Below are 21,272 nucleotides of genomic sequence, written 5' to 3'. Positions count from 1 at the left end.
GAATGTAAACTTTGAGAACCTCTGATCGATATTAACTCTATATTTAATATTAAATCACCTAAAATTCTTTATTAGCAGAATTCTGTTATTTTACATGCAAGATATTTGAATAACCGTAGAATGATACAATGAATCATTTATGTTTTTACATCTGTCAGTGCCCCCTCTGGTGGACGGTGGTAGCGCAGTGTCTTCGTACAGCGTAGAAATATTCGCTCCTCAGGCAGATGAGGGCAGGGAGGTGTACCAGGGATCCGAACTGGACTGTACGGTGGGGAGTTTACTGCCCGGCAGGTCTTACGGATTCCGGCTCAGAGCCGGCAACAAAGCAGGGGTGAGTGCATGCGTCCACACTCACTGTTATTCTCATTTATACTTACTAATCATCACACTGTAGTTGTTCCTTTTATGGGTGTCGTGTGTCGTTTTCTCTTATTGCCTATTATTGTGTGATAAACAGTTCGGGCCGTTCTCGGAGCGCACGGAGGTAACGACAGGTCCCGGTGCCCCTGAGGCGTGTCGGCCCCCTCACATCAACTGTAAATCAGCGACGTGTGCTGTGGTGAGCTGGGAGGTGAGTAAAGGCTCGTATAGACCGTAATGATTCTCAAGTAGCTTTGGGTTGAATTGAATAAATCAGTTCAGTGGGACTAATTCGGTTTCTTATAAGCTGAAAGCTGTTTACTTAAAGGGACAGAACATCATTTACTCACCCTCAGGTTGTTTCAAACCTATATACATTTCTTGGTTCTGTTAAACATAAAGAAAGATAGTTAGCAGTTTTCAGTTCTGTGACATCATCCAGTACCATAGCAGGACAACATATTATATATTTTGTTGTTCTGTTGAACACAAAGTGAGATATTTTGAAGTATTTGGGAACACAAACTAATCTGGGGCATTGAATTTTTCCTTCTGGCAGTCAAAGTTATTTGTACAGGTATGTAATAACATGAGGGCGAGTAAATGATGCCAGAATTTTCATTTTTGGGTGAACTAGACTAACATGTGAAGTCCTATCACGCCATTGATGTTTTCCACTATAAATACCCATTCAGGTTCCTCCCTGTAACGGAGCAGCCGTGTCAGAGTATCGTCTGGAGTGGGGTGCGGCGGAAGGCAGCATGCAGAACTGTTACAACGGTGCTGCGCTGTCTCATGAGCTGAGAGGTCTACAGCCCTCCTCCAGTTACTTCTGCCGGGTGCAGGTGAGAAACATCCCCCGCCGAACGTTGAAGCTGTTTATAGTATTTCTGCTGTGGGAAATAAGCCGATAAAAAGGAAATGAAGTGTGCCGATGTTACGTTGTCTGCGCCACCCAGTGGTTATCAAAAACATTTGCATTGGGTTTTAATAAAGCTGTCATGAGGTCTCAAAAAGCAGCTTTTGAATGAAAGATAAAAGATTTATTGGCCTTGTGTGTGTTTGGGCTTCAGGCTGTAAACGTAACCGGCGTGGGGCCCTTCAGCGATGCTGTGCTCTGTCAGACGCCCTGCTCAGTGCCGGCGGCGGTCAGCAGCGTCCACGCCCTGCGGGAATCAGAGATGAGAATGGAGGGAGGAGTCACGGAGAGAGGAGAGCAGGAGGATGAAGATGAGGAAGATGAAAGCGAAGAGGCACCGCCGCTCCTCTACTCTCCATCCACCTGCTTGGGGCTGCGCTGGGAGCCGCCGTGCAATCACGGAGCTGAGATCACCTCGTACCTGATAGACCTGGGAGAGAGACAACCCATCCTCACTGGCCCGGTTACCAAATATATCATCCAGAACCTGCAGCCCGACACCACGTACAGGTACAGAGATGCTGGTTTAAGCAATGGTACCGAGGTCTGTGCATAGGTCACTTGCAGCTTTCGTTGCAGATGCAGTTCATTATTGCATCTGTTCTCACAATCATTTCATAAATGTTTACAGTAAAACTATAAATTCTGAGAAACAAGGAAAGACTGTGGTATAGACCACTTCAGACGACGTAAGCATCGAACTTTCTGTTTCACTACACAAACGTTTGAAGAAAAATACAACCAACACAACATTTATAACCAATTTTAAATGTCAAACAAATATCCGTCAGATTCATTTATATATTTAAGATTAAAAACCGTTGGCATCTTGCGACGTGGTCTATAATAAAATATTACATGTTTATTATGCTATAAGTATTTAGTGAAGGAGCCATACAGTATGGTTTCTCAGAGATTTAGTTTTTAAGTTTAGACCTGTTTGCTGAATGTTGGCAGTAAGGTACATTATAATGTGACAAGTTACGCTATTGCAATCGCAATAAAGCACACGTTTTAAATACGATTTTCCATTTATGTTATTAATAGATTAATAATTTTTATTTTCAAATTTATTTTTATTAATTCAATTCATTGAGTTTCACATTTTCACGGCTAGAATTTACAGTTACAGTAGGTGCAAGGTTATTTAAGTTAACCAAAACATTTCCGTTATTTGGACTAAAATACTGTTTCAGTCTTAATATTATTTGAACAGCTTAACAAACTAAACCAACTAAAGGAAATGTTCCCTCAGCAATAATCTGATTTAAGGCACTAAAATGATTAATTTATTACAAATAAAGCTTAAAAATAAAATGAAAACTAAACTGAAGAAAATTACATTTACTCACTCTCATGACGTCCAAGATGTGGGTGATAATGTTCAAGTAAATATTTTTAAAGCTGAAACCAATGTTCGCGGTCATTTACATAATGCAAGTCTACAAGTTCATATTCTTTGAAAGTTAAATAAAATTCATGCCGCTAGCATGGTTGACAGATTTACTTTACCCGTAATCCACATCCAGATTTTGGACTAGAGCTAAACATCTTCTTCACCGTTCAATTGAAGAAACAACAAATTGAATACATTTCAGGACATTTTCATTTTCCGGTGATCCATCTATAAATCTTTGTTAAAATAGCTGCTTAACTTCATATTAATAATCATAATCTTAAAAAAGCTTTATCTCAAGTAACACAGTTGTAACGCAACATAGTAATGGGGTGTATTAATGCAGAATGTGCCAGGTGTGCAGTTATTTGAAAATAAAAAATGTAATGTAGTGACGGTTAGAAGATGAACTAAAAGTTTGTGTGTGTTTGCAGGATAAGAATCCAGGCTCTGAACAGCCTAGGCGCAGGTCCCTTTAGTCACACCTTTAAACTGAAGACCAAGCCACTGCCACCCCTCCCTCCACGGCTGGAGTGCACCGCCTCCAGTCACCAGACCCTCAGGCTCAAGTGGGGCGACGGCCCGGTTAAGGCCCAGTCCACCGATTCCTTACAGTACCATCTCCAAATGGAGGATAGAAATGGGAGGTTAGCGACTGCATTTGTAATGTTTGAGCCTTTCTAAACATCCTTTTCACTAGAATGTGACCAAATCACAGCCATGTGATGTTTCTGGGCTTACAGGATTGAAACACAAGTATTGCAGTTACATATACAGTACACACGTGGACAAAAATATTGGTAAATATTAACAAAGAAGGCTGTAAAAATAAATTGCCTTGTTTCTCGTTTTGATTAAAAAAATTACATTTCATTAAAGTAAAAAGCGGCACCATATTAATGTGCCATACTGGAGCTTCAACCAGGTTCTATGGCCATATGAAATGAAAAGGTATTTTTGGCAGCAATAAGACAAGATTTGTGCACACTGGGATAAAAAAGTGCCACATTTCTACAGTTAAATATACCACCCGATCTTTATTGTTCTGGACCTATTCTTTTACACCAGAGGCTCTGGACATTTTGTTTAGATACATGGCATCATGTCTTTTATCATTTACAAATATTATAATGGGTGAATGGTTCAAAACCAAGATACAAAAATGTGTCTCTGAACACAAAATCAAGATCATGCCATAGCCATCCATCCCAGTCCCCTGACTTGGACCCTATAGAAAATGAGTGGGATGAGCTGAAGAAGAGAGAGCACCATCATTTGAAGGATCTGTATGGAGGAATGGACTTGCCATGTATTGTCAAACCTCATCAGACATAAAAGAAAAGGCTCTGTGCTGTTTTCCGTGCAGAAAGTATGAAATACAAGGGTGCCAAAAATGTTGCCGGCATGTATTGAAGACATTTTTTTTCCACAATGTGATATTCTTTAATGAAATGTACGAATTGTATAGATTTATTAAAATAAAAGATCAAAACGAGAAACAGTGCAAATTAATGACAGCCTTTTACTATTTATGTCCACGTGTGTATAATTCATCTTATGTTTATAAGCACCATCTATGACCATAATTGTCTTGTTTTTGCTCTTGGAGGGATTTTCACCTTAACATAGTTGAGGATATGCATTCATTTCATAATTATTTAATGAAACCCAACAAAACAAATCAAGGCATAATTGTCATGAGACGTTTGGGACATGATTATAATACACCTGGCTAAAACCGTGTTAATGTGTCAGCTGCTTTTAATTCCACGTTGTCTGCATTTTACACCGTGAGGAGCGGTGTAGAGATTAGTTTAGTGTCATCCGTGTCAGTTTTTATAAGGGTGTAATATTGTAGAGTTCGGCTCAGTTAACACGGTGTTCTTCTGTGTCTGTTTCTGTCGTTGTGTCTTGAAGGTTTATATCCTTGTATAAAGGACCCTGCCACACTCACAAAGTGCAGAGGCTGAATGAGTCTACCTCGTACACTTTCCGCATCCAGGCCTTTAATGAGGCGGGCGAGGGTCCCTTCTCAACTGTTTACACCTTCACAACCCCCCGCTCACCGCCTGCGCCCCTCAAAGGTACAGCCTACATGTACTACATTAGCAATACCATATATTTCAGAGCGGGCTTTTGAAGAAAATAGAAAATAGTGTGAAGAGAGCATTTACTCAACATCATAGTCAAATTTTTGGTCGAGGGGGCTTTTAGAAGGTTTTGCATGTCAACTCATCATATATTGAATTATAATATGGTAAAAAGGTTATTGCGAATAAGAGAATTGCTCAAAGCCCAAAAGTAAGCAATTGGGACTTTTTTCTTTTTTTAATAAGAAAATTATCCGGCCGAAAATGTGCTGACAAAAGTCATGATGGCAAGAATATGAATTATAGGACTAACAAAAGCAGATTGTTAGGACTGCACAATATTGAAGAAAAACACAATAATGTATCTTGCTGATAGTGTAGTATGTTAAGTTTATAAAAATATATCAAATGTATTTCAATTTTAAAAATATATTTAAAGGCGTGATTTTTAGCGGCATCTAGTGGTGAGGTTGCTCACTCCACCCCTCCCTTTCAAAGCACTGCAGTGGCCGAAACGGGATTAAGATGTCGTCACATTTTCACTTCTTTGTCGAAGGAAATAACGTATTTAGGAAGATCGCTCTGTAGAGCAGTTTGTCCGTTTAGGGCTACTGTAGAAACAACATGGTGAATTCCATGTAAGTGGACCCACGGTGTATGTAGATAGAAACAGCTCATTCTAAGATAATAAAAGCATAACGCTTCATTATGTAAGGTCTTTATACACCTCTGAAATGATGCATCTATCTGACAGTTATGTATGTTATATTGCATTTCTCTCAATAGATCCTTTCGGGAAAATTAAATATCACTGTCCCTCTCGCTGAAGTTACTTCTATTCGCATCCGCCTAAAACCTTTTAATGTATTTACATAATTCCGATATAGCAAACCATTGCACATTTGCAATATTTTGATCATTTTTATAGCTTGACAGGGTATATATAAAGTGTCTAACCCCGAATACTCTTTAAACTTGATCACTTTTCAAAGGTAAATCTATGCATGTGTCTATAGTAACAACTTCTGTTATTGGCACATAATGCTTTGTGCTCAAATTCGATCTTTAATCAAGGAAACATCATCAGAAACACTTTCAGCCTCTGATGTTTTTTAACATCTGTGTATGTGTGTTTAGCTCCTCGCGTGGAGCGTGTGGACGAGTCGTGCGAAGTGGGCTGGGAAACACTGCCACCTATGAAGGGAGACCCCATCATCTACTGTTTGCAGTGTATGCAGGGAAATTCTGACTTCAGACAGGTAACTAGACAACTTAGTACCAACAAAACAACACATTTTTTTTATTTTCAGCAGAAATTGTGAGGGGTGAAACCAGGGTTCTTGTATGTTTCGACTGGTTGTGAGGTCTTTGCTGTTTGGTTGCCAGGGTGTTGGGGTTAGTTGCTTGGGATTGCTGGGTGATTTGTCAAAAGAGCCCGCTCCCTAATGTCCATAAATATACTCTCTCTAGACCTGTTTAGGTCCAACTTTCAGAGTGATAGTGGAATTGTATCCCATTTTTTAGTCCACTGTGAGAACGAATGGCAGATCACTCGGAAAAGTAATAGCTCTACAAGAAGGTAAAGCTATTCATGTCCCTATAGTACAAACTACAGGAAAAGCTACATCCCAAAATGAACGTCCAAGGATTTGGGGTTTGAGTTATTGTATTTTCAATTTCTTCAATTGGTAGAAAAGTGCATACTAAACGTCCATTCCAAACATATGCTCTAAATTAATCTGTTTAAAAGTAGGCTTAAACTAGATATCTAAATCTCAATATATTGCCCAGTTTAAATCATTCTCATCACCTCCTGGCACAGTGCTCTGGGATGGCAGGTGTTGGGTCCGACAGTCTTAATGTGTACTAATACAGAATAATGGTGATCAGATGGACGTTAGTGTAAGGGTTCAGTGAGAGTTATTACATTTAATACGCAGACCAAATCAAATCCAGCAACTGAAAGATACATCTTGCTTGCACGTGCTATTGTTCCGCCTTTGTGTGTTTTGTTAAAGGCCTTGACAAGCTCTGTTAAAGAGATTCAGTCTTGAATTTAGTCCTCGTTTACCCATCCCCACAAATGTGTGACTTTCTTTCATTAAAGGCAGAATACACGATGTCTTAAGGTGCTAACTTTAGCCTGCTAGCACTGAAATCATGATCCCACCTTCCATGCGAATTGCCTTCCGAACCCACGCCGCCTCCGAAACATCAATACATTCTTATCGAAGCATGTACATACCTGTTCAAAAGAAACAGAGCAACCATGGTATCATCGTTCATAACCTTTGCCTCCCGGAGCTGTCTCCGTCGCATAAAAGCTGCACCGATGTTAAATCACTTTCATGGTCCAGACGTTTTTTCTTCGCTGCTTTTTCAAATAATGTCTTTCGTTTTTTATATTTACTAGTTGAGGGTTCCGCCGGCAAGTCGGGTTTTTCTTGCTTCTCCGCCATTTGTCTCTATATTGAAACAGCAGACGTGAGCGCGCTGATGACATACGATGTCTGCGTGAACTGGGAGCGCAGTGGGAGGCAAATTACATTGGATGAATATGTAAACATGACCAGTCTCAACACATGGCTAGCGTCAAAACGTTCGGCCGGAATGTTTTTTTGGTCCTACTTCTTGATTGCTATCAGGATGTGAAGAGATTTCCAACCAGCATCACAAGCAGCATGCATTCTGCCTTTAAACGCAAGTTCTCTGTCACCATTTACTTTAATTCCATTGTCTGTCTACACAGTAAAAGTTAAAGGGGTGTGTGACACGACTCTTTTGTATGGCTTAGGAAGGCATTGTTTGTAAAAGAGCAGCTTAAAAAGCTCTTTTATATTCCACGCAAAAAATCCAATTTTTGAGCGCACTGTCACTTTAAATGTCGGTTCTGGAGCCTGGTAAAACGATAAGCGATATTATCTGTCAGACGCAAGTAAGCAGAAGTGTTTGATTCAAGTTAAAGGTACTCCGCCGTGAGTCTTCGAGTGACACTAGAAATAAGTAATGGAAACCTATCTGTAATGGAAGGGTGAAGCAGCCCGGCTGAATCTCTGACTCATCGTCTCCTACTGAGAGACTCTGTGGGAGACGAGATGCGTGACAGGAGGCTTGTGCGCTTGTGTCAATGCGGCCCACACACACGTGTGTGCGGCCATGATTGACTTCATATATTTATATTCTTTATACATCTGCTTTAAAAAAAATGGTTGCACTTTATATTAAGGTACACGAATTCACTATTATCTTCTTGCTTAATAACATGCATATTGATTGTATATTAGTATGTACTGCATAAGGCACATATGACCTTGTTCTACATCCTTTAATCCTACCCAATACCTAAACTATAAAACTTCCTCATAAGCAGTAATAATGAGTTAACTGAGGCAAAAGTCGTAGTTAAGATTTGGTTAAAAGTGAGAAATGGAAGCTAATCTAGAGTGAGACCAAAAATGTATCATTGAAATTAAGTATTAGGTACTAGCTAATTCGGACTACCTCTTTTCTACAAATCTATGAAATATTTTGGATTATCAAGCTAACCAAAAACAATCTCTAACCCCCTGTATCGTTTATCCTTAATTCTTCACAGATCTACAAGGGCTCGGCCACATCCTTCCATTTCTCCAACATGAGCTCGTCGGCGGAGTACCGCTTCCGCGTCTGCGCCATCCGCCAGTGCCAGGATGCTCCTGAAATCATGGGCGCCTACAGCTCCACGGTCATCCTGCTCCCGCCTCGCGTCGAAACCCCAGCGACCTCCTCCAGCGCCGGGTCCAAATCCTCAGAGGCCCAGAAGCCAAAACGCAACCTGACGGACGAACAGTTCTCTTTCCTCATCATCGCCCTGTTGGCCGTGACCTCCATACTTATCGCGGTCGCCATCCAGTACTTTGTCATCGAATGAGCCGCGGCGCTCCGAGACCACGCCGTCGTCCAAGCACGTTTTTGTTTTCTGTGGATTTTTGTTTTCTTTTGGTTCGTTTTTGTGTTCCGGCACCAGCGTCGAGGAGCCGCCTGAAGGGAAAGAATGAGAAAAGGAAATTGTGTAGAATTATCTCACCAACTCTATCGTTCCGTTTCTCTCTCCGCAGTCCCTTTTATCTCTCCGCGCATGATGTAGAAATGAACGGCTCTCTCTCTCGTCGCACTTGGTTAATTGAAGGATCAGCAGTGAAGCGTAATGCCCGTGACGTTTGTTTGTGTAGTCGTAGTCTTTATTTATACATGTAGTGCGAGTTTCGATCAGTGTTCGACAGTTACATGGGTTACGTCTTGGGCCTGGGACTAAGAGCCAGTGACTACGGTATCAGAGAAGGGTTGTCTCTCTCGGAAGCACATGGGAGTAGGCCCCATGGGGGTCTCGAGAGACCGAGCATTCCCTGGGTGACAAAGCGACACAGCTTGTTAGCGTTAAAAGTTAATTTAGCACTTTCCTCAGAACTCTTTTGATGTTCCGAATGTGTAATGGATGCAAAAATAACTAAAGAATTGTTAGTATATTTTTGTACAGTGAGGACCTGTTGGCTTAGCGTGGGAGACTATGAAAACCAAACTAACAGCTTAATAGATCTTTTTACTATCACGTACGTATACTGTAGCTTGTTTTCGATCAAGCGACTGCTTTGCTCCGAAATATCGCCGTTCAGCACACACGTTGTACGCTTCTCGGAAACCTTTCCTTCAGTTTGCACCTTAGTGTGAAGAGAAAAATGTACTTCTTGAATGCGTCTTGATCTTGTGATGCGTTTTATTGATCATGTTCTGCAGTTGTGCAAGCCCTCAATGTGTTTTGGCTGTTTTAAAAATCAATTTGTTCGTGAAATGGTTGATTCAAACACTTTTTCAGAAGTCATGTAGTATTTTCTTAATTTCTCTGATGTTTTTCTCTTTCGTTTGTTTAGTTTTAGTAATCAGATTATCGCATTGTGTTATATCAGTTACTTTTAACAATATTTTTTTATGTAATCATGAGAGGTTTAAATATAGGACAACATATTAATTTCTAGATATCCTTGATTTCTCCTTTATTTTTTATACGAAAACCATTACGTTGAATTGTGTCCGGCAGAGAAATTAAGAAAATTGCAAGAGACTTGTGTTGATTCTACATGTACTTCCTGTGAATTGAAAATGTTTGCCTTTTTCTCTGTGTGTTGAGTCTCGTGACCAATTGCCGATGCTGTGTGACGGCAGCGTGACAATAGAGTCGTTCGGTTTCGTGTCGTGCTTGGTTTTGAGCATATGAGTGGTGTCGCAACTGTTAACAGCTACAGGTACCTTTCCTTGCAAGATGTCTTGAATGAAAATGAATTACATGATTTGGTCTAATAGATATTCTGCAGATGTCTCCTGTTTGTCATTGAAGGAAAAAATCTCAAATTCCTATTTTTGATAGTGATAAAATGAAATTGCAAAGTGTGCCATTTTAACATCTCCCTACCATGGTATGCCTCTACGAATGGTTCTTGGGAGAAAAACTACAAAAAAATCAATAAAATATGCACAAAAAAGTGAGACCATTTTTATGTAATTTTAATGTTTGCAGTTACCTCATACACCGTACATTCCAAAAGAGAAAATTTGTTATAGTATACATACTACCAGACATATCACTTTAAAGACGTTTGTTATCAGATAGGAAATGTATAATCATATATATATATATAAATATATATATATATATATATGTGTATCTAAAGTTTGTCTGTATAGTCATGATATTTACAGACAGATCCATGCACAATAAAAGATTTATAATTCTTAACTGTCTTGAAAATGTTTTACTGCATGTTGCAATGTCCTTTTAACACTCAGTGGCGTTGTGTTATATTTCAAGTAGTTGTGGTTTAAAAATTGTGTGCTATTTTGAAAAAGGAATGACAAAAGAGGTGTGTTGAAGTATTACAATGGATATTGAAGCAAAGGTGTGGATTTACACTTTTTAAGAAGCTTTTTCTGTGACACACCAAAGAATTTGTGGCGTATCTGTTTAACATGGCACGGTAAAAGTGCGGTGCTCATGATACAAGAGGCTTAAATTCCCACGTATCCAACATATTTATGTTTTTGGTTGTCCTGTTCCCACGTATCCAACATATTTATGTTTTTGGTTGTCCTGTTCCCACGTATCCAACATATTTATGTTTTTGGTTGTCCTGTATTGCTGTGAAGTGTAGGGGGCCAGTTTGTTCCTAAAGAGGTGTCTTACGGTAAATTTTAGCTACACCAACAGTTCTACTGTGTTTGGATATTAAACGGACACATACAGCCATGGAAAGATCAAGAGACCATTTCAAAATAATTTTCAGTGTTTAGATAAAATTATGATTTTTGTTGCATGCTGTATTTCTCCCAAATTTCAAATAAAAATGGTTTTTATATTTGCATGAAACGGAAACAACAAAATAAGAAAAGATGCCCTGTGTTTTTTCAGATCGCAGATGCAAAGAAACCAAGTTAATATTGAGTAATATTTCTTCATTTTAAAAAACAATTACGCGATAACCTGGATTTTTATCAACGTCATGCTGTCAGTCTTTCACATTGCTGTTGGATGACTTTGTCACTCCTGAGGTTTGATTTTGTTGAAATTTAACAGACACTGGACTGGAATGGCCAATATACATCTAGAAATGCTGATAAAATTCATATTTGGAATGGTCTCTTATTTTTTACACGGCTGTAAATTTTAGTTCTTAAATAGATCACACATACAAACCGTAGGACTGTTCCTTCAGTTTTGTACAGATGTTTTTCATGCACAAAGCAAAAGTACAAATACACTAGATGAGATGAATGAGAGGGTGTTCTTCTCGTTCTAGTTGGTAACTTATTTTCCGAAGTTAAAAGAGTTCACCCTTTCATCTCGTCTTACATCTGACTGGAAGATATGACCATATTAAAAACTTGACGACTTACCATTGTTGGATCAGAAAAAGCAAAATCTTTAAATCAAGCCACCATTTCAGCCAGAAATTGGTACATCTTTCCATAGATATCTGTTGGTACCCTTACAGCTCATTGAACTAATGCTTCATTCCTATTGAAGAGAGATGAAATTAAAAGCCATTGTATCTTGTATACTTTAATGCCTTTGGGATGGCATAGAATAAAGCAAAGAAGCTGTAGATTAATTATTGCCTATTCAACAAAGATATTCTAAAATGGATATTCTAAAAGATATTCTAAAAAATCTCCAAGCAGTTTGATGTTCCTGTGACAACAGTTGCAAATACTATTAAGAAGTTTAAGGTCCATGGATTTGTAGCCAACCTCCCTGGGCGCGGCCGCAAGAGGAACATCGAAACCAAGATTGAACAGAAGGATGGTGCTAATGGTAGACAAACACCAAGGATAACTGCCCAACAGATACAGGCTGAACTCCAAGGTGAAGGTAATTCAGTTTCTGATCGCACCAGTCGATTGCTTTTTGAGCCAAAGTGGGCTCCATGGAAGAAGAACCAGGATGAATGATAAACACAAAAAAGCAGACTGGAATTTGCTCAAATTCATATTGACAAGTCACAATCCTTCTGGGAGAATGTCCTCTAGAAAGATTAGTTAAAACTGGAGCTTATTGACTAGTCACATCATCTCTGTTCACAAATCTAACTTTCAAAGCACTGAACACCCTACCTACAGTGAAACATGGACGAGGTTCGGTTATGTTTTGGGGCTGCTTTGCTGCATCTGGCACAGGGCGCCTTGAATCTGTGCAGGGCACATAGAAATCTCAAGCCTATCAAGGGATTCTGGCGCGAAACATACTGCCTAGTGTCAGAAAGCTCAGTCACAGGTCCTCCAACAGGATAATGACCCAAAAGACACAACTAAAATCACCCAAGAATGGAAAAGAACAAAACATTAGACTATTCTGCAGTGGTCTTCTATGACTCCTGATTTAAATCCTATCAAACATCCGAAACTTGCAGTCTGGAGAAGGCACCCATCAAACCTGAGACAGCTGGAGCAGTTTGCTCAGGAAGAGTGGGTCAAACTACCTGTTAACAGGTGCAGACGTGCCATTGAGAGCTACAGAAAACGTTTGTTTGCAGTGATATCGCCTCTAAAGGTTATGCAACAAAACGTTATGTTAGGGTGACATTTTCATTTGTTTTATTATTTACAATATTATTGTTGACTTAAAGTTCTTAAAGTTCACAAAGTCTGATTTCTATTAAATATGGAATAAACCATTGTGGCTGCCAGTTACTTTGGTCAGTTTCAAGATATTACAGAGAAAATTATGCATTCTTCGTTTTTTTGTGGAGGTGTACCAACAAGTTATATACAAAGATGCCCATTAGATGCACAAACTCACACATTTAAATTAACATGATATCTCTCATTTAAATAAACCGCAATTACGAACTAGCATGTGGACCGTTATAAAAAAAATTGGGCGGTCCGTCTGGAGTGGTCGGATGGGGCAACTATGTATGCATCAGACACACGACCCTGTTAATGTTAATGTCTCTGCTAATTTATCTGGGATGTAATATACTTTAACACAAAAAATAAACCTTGTTGAGCGCCAACACAAAGTGTATTGTGTAAACATCTAATGATGTAATTACATGAATCAGGAGCTCTGTGTTCATTCAAATGCACATGCAAAGCTCCGCCTCTTGCTACTGTCATGTCCTTGTATGTCTACATTGTCTCCACCTCTTGTGATCTCCCTATTTAATTAAGATTTGGACGAAGTGATGTTTTGCACGCACACAGTGGAGGTGATGCTGTCATCTCTGAGCACGACTTCCACAAGCCCTCTTCCTCTCATCCCTTCAAGCTCACGGCATCTTTTTGCAAACAGATCTATTTCATGGGCATCGTCTTGTAGAGATCTTTCATTCTCTGATCCCTCCCACCAAGCAACTACCGATTTCCATCAACATGGATGACCACCATTGGGGCGACTCTCTGTTCCCAACTTCCACCCTCATCCCGGTCACCATCATTTGCCTCCTCCTCTTCATTGTCGGTGTGACCGGCAACACCATGACCATCCTTCTCATCCAGCGCTTCAAGGACATGAAGACCACCACCAACCTGTACCTCTCCAGCATGGCCGTTTCAGACCTGGTCATCTTCCTCAGCCTCCCCTTTGACCTGTACCGCCTCTGGAAGTACATCCCCTGGGTCTTCGGCGAGCTGGTGTGTCGTCTGTCGCACTACCTCCACGAGGGTTGCACCAATGCTACCATCCTCCACATAACTGTACTGAGCATGGAGCGTTACCTGGCCATCTGCTTCCCTTTTAAAGCCAAGACTGTCATCAGCAAACGCAGGGTCAAGTATGTCATTCTGGCACTTTGGGGCTTCGCCTTGCTCTCCGCCGCTCCGATGTTCTTCCTGATGGGTGTGGAATATGAGAACGAGACGATGCATGACCCCAACACACGCCAGTGCAAGCACACACGCTACGCCATCGACTCCGGGCTTCTCCACACCACCATCTGGGTGTCGACCGCCTACTTCTTCTGCCCCATGTTTTGTCTGCTTTGTCTGTATGGGGCCATTGGACGCAAGTTGTGGAAGAGCCGCAATGAGCTTCACGGGCCTAATGCAGAAGCCAGACAGAGGGTTCACCGACAGACTGTAAAGATCCTAGGTGAGTGTTTTTCTGTAGCCACTGTTCTTTAAGAGGATGAAGAGAGTTTGCTTTAGGGTTCAGTAAAACATAAGCCACATTTGTTTTGGATTACTATTATAGTGGGTTTCATAGATCAAACGGGTGACAAAGATTTGTTTTATTGAAGGATGATTAAAATCTATGGTCTTAGCAAGGTTGTGGGATCGATCCCAGGGCATTGTCGATACCTATGTAAAATGTAAGAAAATTTTGAATATATTGTATTCCTAATAAGCACGGTTTAAACATAGTTTGTGCAAGTCTACCTTATAATTTATAAACTACTATCATTTAAATGAGTTTATGTATTTTTCGTGTTTTCTGCTAACATTCTCTCAATTACCGTGATGTGTCCTGATTTGTTGATTATAAAATAAGCAGAGTAAAATTAAAACCTGATAAAAACAACATTGACAGAATATTCATGTATAATAAAAGTGCAGAAATCGTGTCCACAGCTGATATTCTCATCCTCCTTAACATTTTTAAAGGACTGTTTAAACACACAAACACACACAAATATATTTATATTAATGTTTGAAGAAGAAACACATCTAGCAGATAACTTTATATTTTTCTAGGTAAAAACTTATTCTTTGTCACGCTGCGTACACAACTTTATTCATTCTCATTACCGATACAAGTAATTTTCTTCGTTTAAAAAAATCTTACATGTATCTTTTTCTATTAAAATATAATTCACTCATGTTTTACTGCATGTATGATTAATAAACATGATTTAGCAAAACATGCTATGGGATTGTTATAGCTGGTTACGGTAATGAGATTTTTGTTAGGAATTCTTTTTGTCAATAATGTACACATTTGTGTTATACTGTCAGTGAAATTTAGAAATCAATGTCATAACTTGTTTTAATAAATTAAAAGAAAATGTGTTTATGAAAGTGTTTTTCAGAAATTAATGTTGAAATCTTGAAACCAGGATTTCACGAGAATCACCCAACGCCATTACTTTCCATTACTTTACAGTCATTTGACATTTAGTCATTAAATTATCGTCAGCAAAAATCTATATGATCGTTGAAGTCATTTAACAGATTCCAAATGTATTGTTACCTCACGAGTAAGAGCATAATAATTGTCAAAGCCTGAATTTTATTAAGAAAATAAATCTGATGTTCTTTGGTAAGTTCAGAACTTGTCCGTAATTGCACTTCTTTCAAGTGGAACTTTGTAACACTTTGTTATTATTTCCTATAGGCTGATTTTATAATAATACATTTTATAATCATCTTAAGATGCTTTTGGTTAAAATGGCCGATCGAGACTTATAACATTGGTGCTACGTGTGCTATTTTTACACATTTATAAATTGTAAATATCTGTCCACCATTTAGGGAAGAGCTTGTTTAACAGGTTTTGAATAGCCCTTGTGATTTTAATATGAACGGAGCGGCAGAATTTGTGCTAAAATCTCATATTCTTTCCTCTAGCTGTTGTTGTGTTGGTGTTTGCCATCTGCTGGCTGCCCTACCACATCGGTCGATTCCTCTTCACACACGTGGATGACTATCATTCCGCCCGCCTCAGTCAGGATTTTAATGTCGCTTCCATGGTCCTGTTTTACCTCAGTGCCTCAGTTAACCCAGTTCTCTACAACGTCATGTCCAACAAGTACCGCTCGGCCGTCAAACGCCTTTACTTGTTGCCACGCAGACTCCACCATAGGCCTGACCAGAGGCACCTCTCATCTCGCGATGACATCACCGCCTGCACAGAAACTTTCATTGGGGTAAAAGAGACCATCGTCTCTACTGTGTCCAGGGATGGATTACTGACCGGGCCAATGGGGCCAGTGCCCAGGGGCCCTTGACTACCATGAGCCCGAGGGTGCCCTGGGATTCAAGATTGCACCATCCAGTTTGGTACAGGGAACCCAACAATATAATAGATGTGTCCCATAGCCTATACAAGGTCTCTCTGGGTTTAATCTTTAAAAAATTAAATGATCAACAAATCGTGACAACATACAGTATGTTTTATGTTACTTTAACTTATTCAATAAAATTTAACTTGATTAAATTACAGCACATTCAAATAGTATTTTCCGAATCTTTGATGTTTACAGACATGTGTCACAGGGGCATTTTATTTTGAGAAATCTTTTTTTATTTATGTAAAGCATAAAATAAGTTTTTATTTGATAGTTTATTAAAGACGTGTTCATCATATGCATTAATTTGGTCCATTGTTATATCCACCGGTTATATAACATCCATCACTGAAATGCTGTGAACAAACTAACACACAAACTTTCTCAACATCGCAAGAGTAACGATCTGTAGCTGCAGGCCCACAGCGCAGCCAATCATGATGCAGCGCAGCCAAGGCGCGTGGGCAGGCTATGCGTTTCACCTTGTCAAGCTTTTCCAGGAAAGTTGGCCAATAAAAGGATTAGGATCCATGTTATGAAACAGGGTTTCAGAAACCTTCAGAATCAAGTTGGAGTGCTGTGGGAGTGTATCAAGCACAGAAATACTATGCCATACGTCCAACTCGTTCTTTAACAAGTTGACCATGTTAAGCATGAAAAGCCAGAACGTTTAACATTGGAAAGAAGTCCCTCCTTAAATGCTTCTCAAATGAATATTTACTACAAGACAGATGTCTTAAAATTCTACAAAACCAACTGAACCAATTGAGTTGAAGCAACTCGGCAAAACAAATGCAGAAACATGTGAATACTCTACTGGTCAAAAGTTTACGATCACTTGAATAAAAATGTTTCTCGTAATCTTAAAAATCTATTAATCTAAAGGTGTGTGTTTCAGTGTTTGAAATCACTTATGTAGACAAAAATAAACTGTGCCAACACGTTACTTAATTCTTTTAGAAAACCTTTTTTATTAAAGAAATATTTTTGAAATGGGTTATTTGGACCATATAATAAATAAAAATGTTAAATGCCAAATGTACGATTTAGTCTACGGGTGGCTACTTTAAAAATGGTCAAATATAACATAAGTTCATTTTGGATGCTTTAAGTCACAGCATAATTCCAACAGCTACATTTGTGTTATTTCATGGTTTTGATGGGTTTAATGTTATTCTAAAGTGTGGGAAAATATGAATAAAGAGTGATCCTAAACCTTTGACGTATGTAAATCGGTTTAATGTTGTTTTGTGGTGCACCTGAGCCCTGTAAATAAGATGACGTTGCTCATGCACACGTCTTCATTTCTAACATCACTATTGTATTACACAGGGTCTTTAATTCAAATGAAACCTGTTTACCATTCAGTCCGTCACAAAAGAACCCCTATTTACATCATTACCGCTGAGTTATGTTATGTTACATAATCTTGTGATGTGATCCTTGAATTATGATTAAATTATTCTGTTGTGTCCGATTGCTTGTCTTTTCCTTAGGGCTTATTCTTGTTTATTGTGACAATATATAGTATGGTAAAATCCTTCTGTATTATTATAATATTCTTAATCAGTTTTTCTTTCAAAGTTGCTTACATAATCTTTTTCATATTTTTGGTGTATTTTAATGTGCAACTGCCGTATTAACAGCACTGACATCAAGCCTGTCTTACATCTGCTGTGACATTGAAATAATTGAGGACCAACAAGTTACAGTATTCATTTTAATAGCTAACTTACAGAATTCCGTGTAAACCAGTTTATAGACTAATATGATAGACTAATAATAAAACTAAAAGACTTAAACGGGTGTAATCTGTAGTCTACTTCAATAGTTGTGGGGTTTGAACGTACATAACTTTATCAAAAGAAAACCATTTCTTCAACAGGAGCAAAAAAGGGCTTAAACACCCTAACAAAATACAAATTGAATAAAAACAACTAAACTCTTTATACAAGCGTCTAGCACTCACGATCTGAAGTGATACAGTATACAGTCTCAATACAAGCTGCTGAATCACACATTAAACACAAATCTGTGATATAGTATTTACCATCTGTCTAATGTCTTATTTACTGTTTGTATATAAAATGATTGTCTTGTGATATCAAACACGTGTATAATGAAGTGTTTTATTCTCGCTTAAGTGAAAGGATTGGTTTTAAAATGCAGTTGCATCTTTTATATTGTTTGCATTTCGTGGCGTGTCTGAATAAAGCTGACAGAATGCTGTACAAAATCCAATAGCTGTAGTCTTCCTACAGGGGGAGATACGTGCTCCCCTATAAAACTACTGGGTCCCCTGTTAAACATAACTGAAATGATGTTTACCATAATTCAATGATTTTTACAATTATTATTTAGTTTTTACTTCAGGAGAGCATAGACGGGCAACAGACAATAAATGCCAATAAAAAGTACATTTAAACAAAGTATCAATGGAAGTAAAATTGCAATAAGAGACCAAAATTAAGTTTGCATTAGCAAGAAGTGCTACCACTCAATAAGTATAAAACGATTTATATCTTGGGAGAGACCGTATTCAATAGAAACAATTGTAACAACAGTTTCTGCTGTAGTGCAAGTATATAAATGAAGTGACAGTATTCGGTAAAGTGACAATGCAGTGAATGTGACAAAGCTTCCAAGTCCATATGGCGTGAAAGCATTATTTCATTTATTTGATTATTAAATTGATTGCTAAAGACACGAAACCATTGTAAATACTACAACGATGGGTTGAGAAACTTGTCTTAAACTCTTGTGTGGTGCATTTTTATTTACAGCTGTTTTCAAAATAATAGCAGTGTGTCTAAAAAAGTGAGTAAAGCTCAAAATCCTTATAATAACTTTCAATTTCAATACACAAATGAATTGTGAGCACTGCACATTCTATTCTTAATCAAACATGAAAAAAAGTAAAGAATTTGTTATTACTCTACGGAAAGTAAAGAAAAGGGAATTTAAGGCTGTTGAAAAATTTGAAGTGTCTGCATTTTTCTTTACAAACTCAAACATTTACTGTATAAAATTAAAAAGCGCTTCAAGATATAGCGTTCTTGTGAATCACTGAACTTATATTTAGTTGTATAGCCACGGTTTCTGAAAACTGCTTCACATCTGTGTTGCATGGAGTCGAGCAACTTTTGGCACCTGTGAACAGGTATTCCAGCCCAGGACGATTGCACCACAGACCACAATTCCTCTGCCTGTCTTGGTTTTGCCTCAGAAACTGTGTTTTTGATGTCACCCCAAAAGTTTTCTATTGGATTGAGGTCTGGAGATTGAGCTGGCCACTTCATAACGTTACTCTAGTTGGTCTGGAAGCAAGATGCTTCTCGCTTACTGGTATGTTTGGGGTCTTTGTCTTGTTGAAACACCCATTTCAAGGGCATTTCTTCCTCGGCATAAGGCAACATGACCTCTTTAAGTATTTGAATGTACTCAAACTGATCCCCGGAATCCGAAAAATAGGCCCAACAACATAGTATGAGCAACATCCCATATCACGATGCTTGCGCCATCATGCTTCACTTTCTTCACTGTACTGTGGCTTGAATTCAGTTTTGGGGGTCGTCTGACTTTCTTTGATCACCCTGGAACTGATCATTAGCCATTTTGGCAATTCTTCGATCAATTTTTTTCTGATTTTGGACGCCATTTTAAAACATTTGCTATCATTTTAGCTGAGCTGCCTACCATTTTCTGCACTGCTTTATATGTTTTTCCCTCTCTAATCAATTTTTTTATCCAAGTACGCTGTTCTTCTGAACAATGTCTGGAACGACCCATTTTCCTCGGATTTTCAGAGAGAAATGCACAGTACAACATTTGCTGCCTTCATCTTTAAATAAGGACCTCTATTTGAGCGATTGTGATGGTCTTTGATGGAGGGTACAGTTGAACACCTGAAATGTATTGGGCAGTTTTTTTTGTTTTTTTTTGTGACTACTCCGGTATGGAGCTAACCGGGCTCCCCATTGCTTCTCCGCAGCCGGCCACACGAAGAGTGTGCCAAGAAGAAGCCGACGAGGGTGTCGCGCCGGCCTGCCCAGCAGCCGGCATTCCAGCCGGTACTCAGTCCTGCCCAGCCGCAGGTGCCCTGTCCTGCTCAGTGGCCATTCCAGCCGGTACTCAGTCCTGCCCAGCCGCAGGTGCCCTGTCCTGCTCAGTGGCCATTCCAGCCGGTACTCAGTCCTGCCCAGCCGCAGGTGCCCTGTCCTGCTCAGTGGCCATTCCAGCCGGTACTCAGTCCTGCCCAGCCGCAGGTGCCCTGTCCTGCTCAGTGGCCATTCCAGCCGGTACTCAGTCCTGCCCAGCCGCAGGTGCCCTGTCCTGCTCAGTGGCCATTCCAGCCGGTACTCAATCCTGCCCAGCCGCAGGTGCCCTGTCCTGCTCAGTGGCCATTCCAGCCGGTACTCAGTCCTGCCCAGCCGCAGGTGCCCTGTCCTGCTCAGTGGCCATTCCAGCCGGTACCCAATTCTGCACAGCCGGCGTTCCAGCTGGTACCCAGTCCTGCCCAATCGGCATTCCAGCCGGTGATTCTGTCGGCGTTCCAGCCGGTGACTCGGTAGCCTCTTCCTGCCTCTCAGCCGGTGATACTGTGGCCGCTACAAGGTGCTCCAGCGCTAAAGAGCGCCTCCCCCAAAACAAAGACTGGCCCGACCCCTCTGGACTTCCCTCCATGAACTCTTGTGTTTTGAAGTATTTTGTTTTTTAGTCTTTTCAGTGTTTTCCCCCATCGTGGTTGTTTGTTTTGTTTTAATAAATCCATGTAAACCCCTTCACTGCTGCCTGCACTTGGGTTCTTCCACACCAGATCTGTGACAGGGGTCACCTCATTTAAATTAGGCATTTCGTGCAGAGCAGGTCCCCCAAACTAGACGAACTCGGTTTTACTTTCATTGAAATAAAAAAAATGACTTGGTAGCCATGTTTTAACCTTGTTTAGACAAATCACAAGGGGGTCGACG

The 21,272-nt window shown here is 39.7% G+C and overlaps 2 protein-coding genes across 4 annotated transcripts in view; both read left to right on the top strand.

Moving 5' to 3' along the window:
* Positions 1 to 10,342, top strand: part of fndc3a (fibronectin type III domain containing 3A) — a 65,424-nt gene extending 55,082 nt beyond the window's left edge. For all 3 annotated transcript variants that reach the window (XM_079481634.1, XM_079481633.1, XM_079481635.1), the window contains 8 exons: positions 159 to 334; positions 461 to 574; positions 1,059 to 1,208; positions 1,437 to 1,792; positions 3,113 to 3,325; positions 4,596 to 4,762; positions 5,906 to 6,027; positions 8,364 to 10,342. In XM_079481634.1, coding sequence (XP_079337760.1) covers positions 159 to 334; positions 461 to 574; positions 1,059 to 1,208; positions 1,437 to 1,792; positions 3,113 to 3,325; positions 4,596 to 4,762; positions 5,906 to 6,027; positions 8,364 to 8,678 — 1,613 coding nt within the window. In that variant the 3' untranslated portion in view covers positions 8,679 to 10,342. The remainder of the gene's footprint in view (positions 1 to 158; positions 335 to 460; positions 575 to 1,058; positions 1,209 to 1,436; positions 1,793 to 3,112; positions 3,326 to 4,595; positions 4,763 to 5,905; positions 6,028 to 8,363) is intronic.
* A 3,327-nt stretch (positions 10,343 to 13,669) lies between these two features.
* Positions 13,670 to 16,242, top strand: mlnr (motilin receptor; the record flags this gene model as incomplete). The annotated part of the gene is made up of 2 exons (XM_079481963.1): positions 13,670 to 14,387; positions 15,863 to 16,242. The coding sequence occupies 2 exons, from the start codon at positions 13,670 to 13,672 to the stop codon at positions 16,240 to 16,242; spliced, it is 1,098 nt and encodes a 365-aa protein (XP_079338089.1).
* Between the last annotated feature and the right edge of the window lie 5,030 nt (positions 16,243 to 21,272).

The sequence above is a fragment of the Barbatula barbatula genome (assembly GCF_947034865.1).
Source record: "Barbatula barbatula genome assembly, chromosome: 19".
In the NCBI taxonomy this organism is placed as follows: Eukaryota; Metazoa; Chordata; class Actinopteri; order Cypriniformes; family Nemacheilidae; genus Barbatula; species Barbatula barbatula.
Note: the sequence above shows the minus strand (reverse complement) of the source record. Positions and strands in the feature narration are given on the sequence as shown.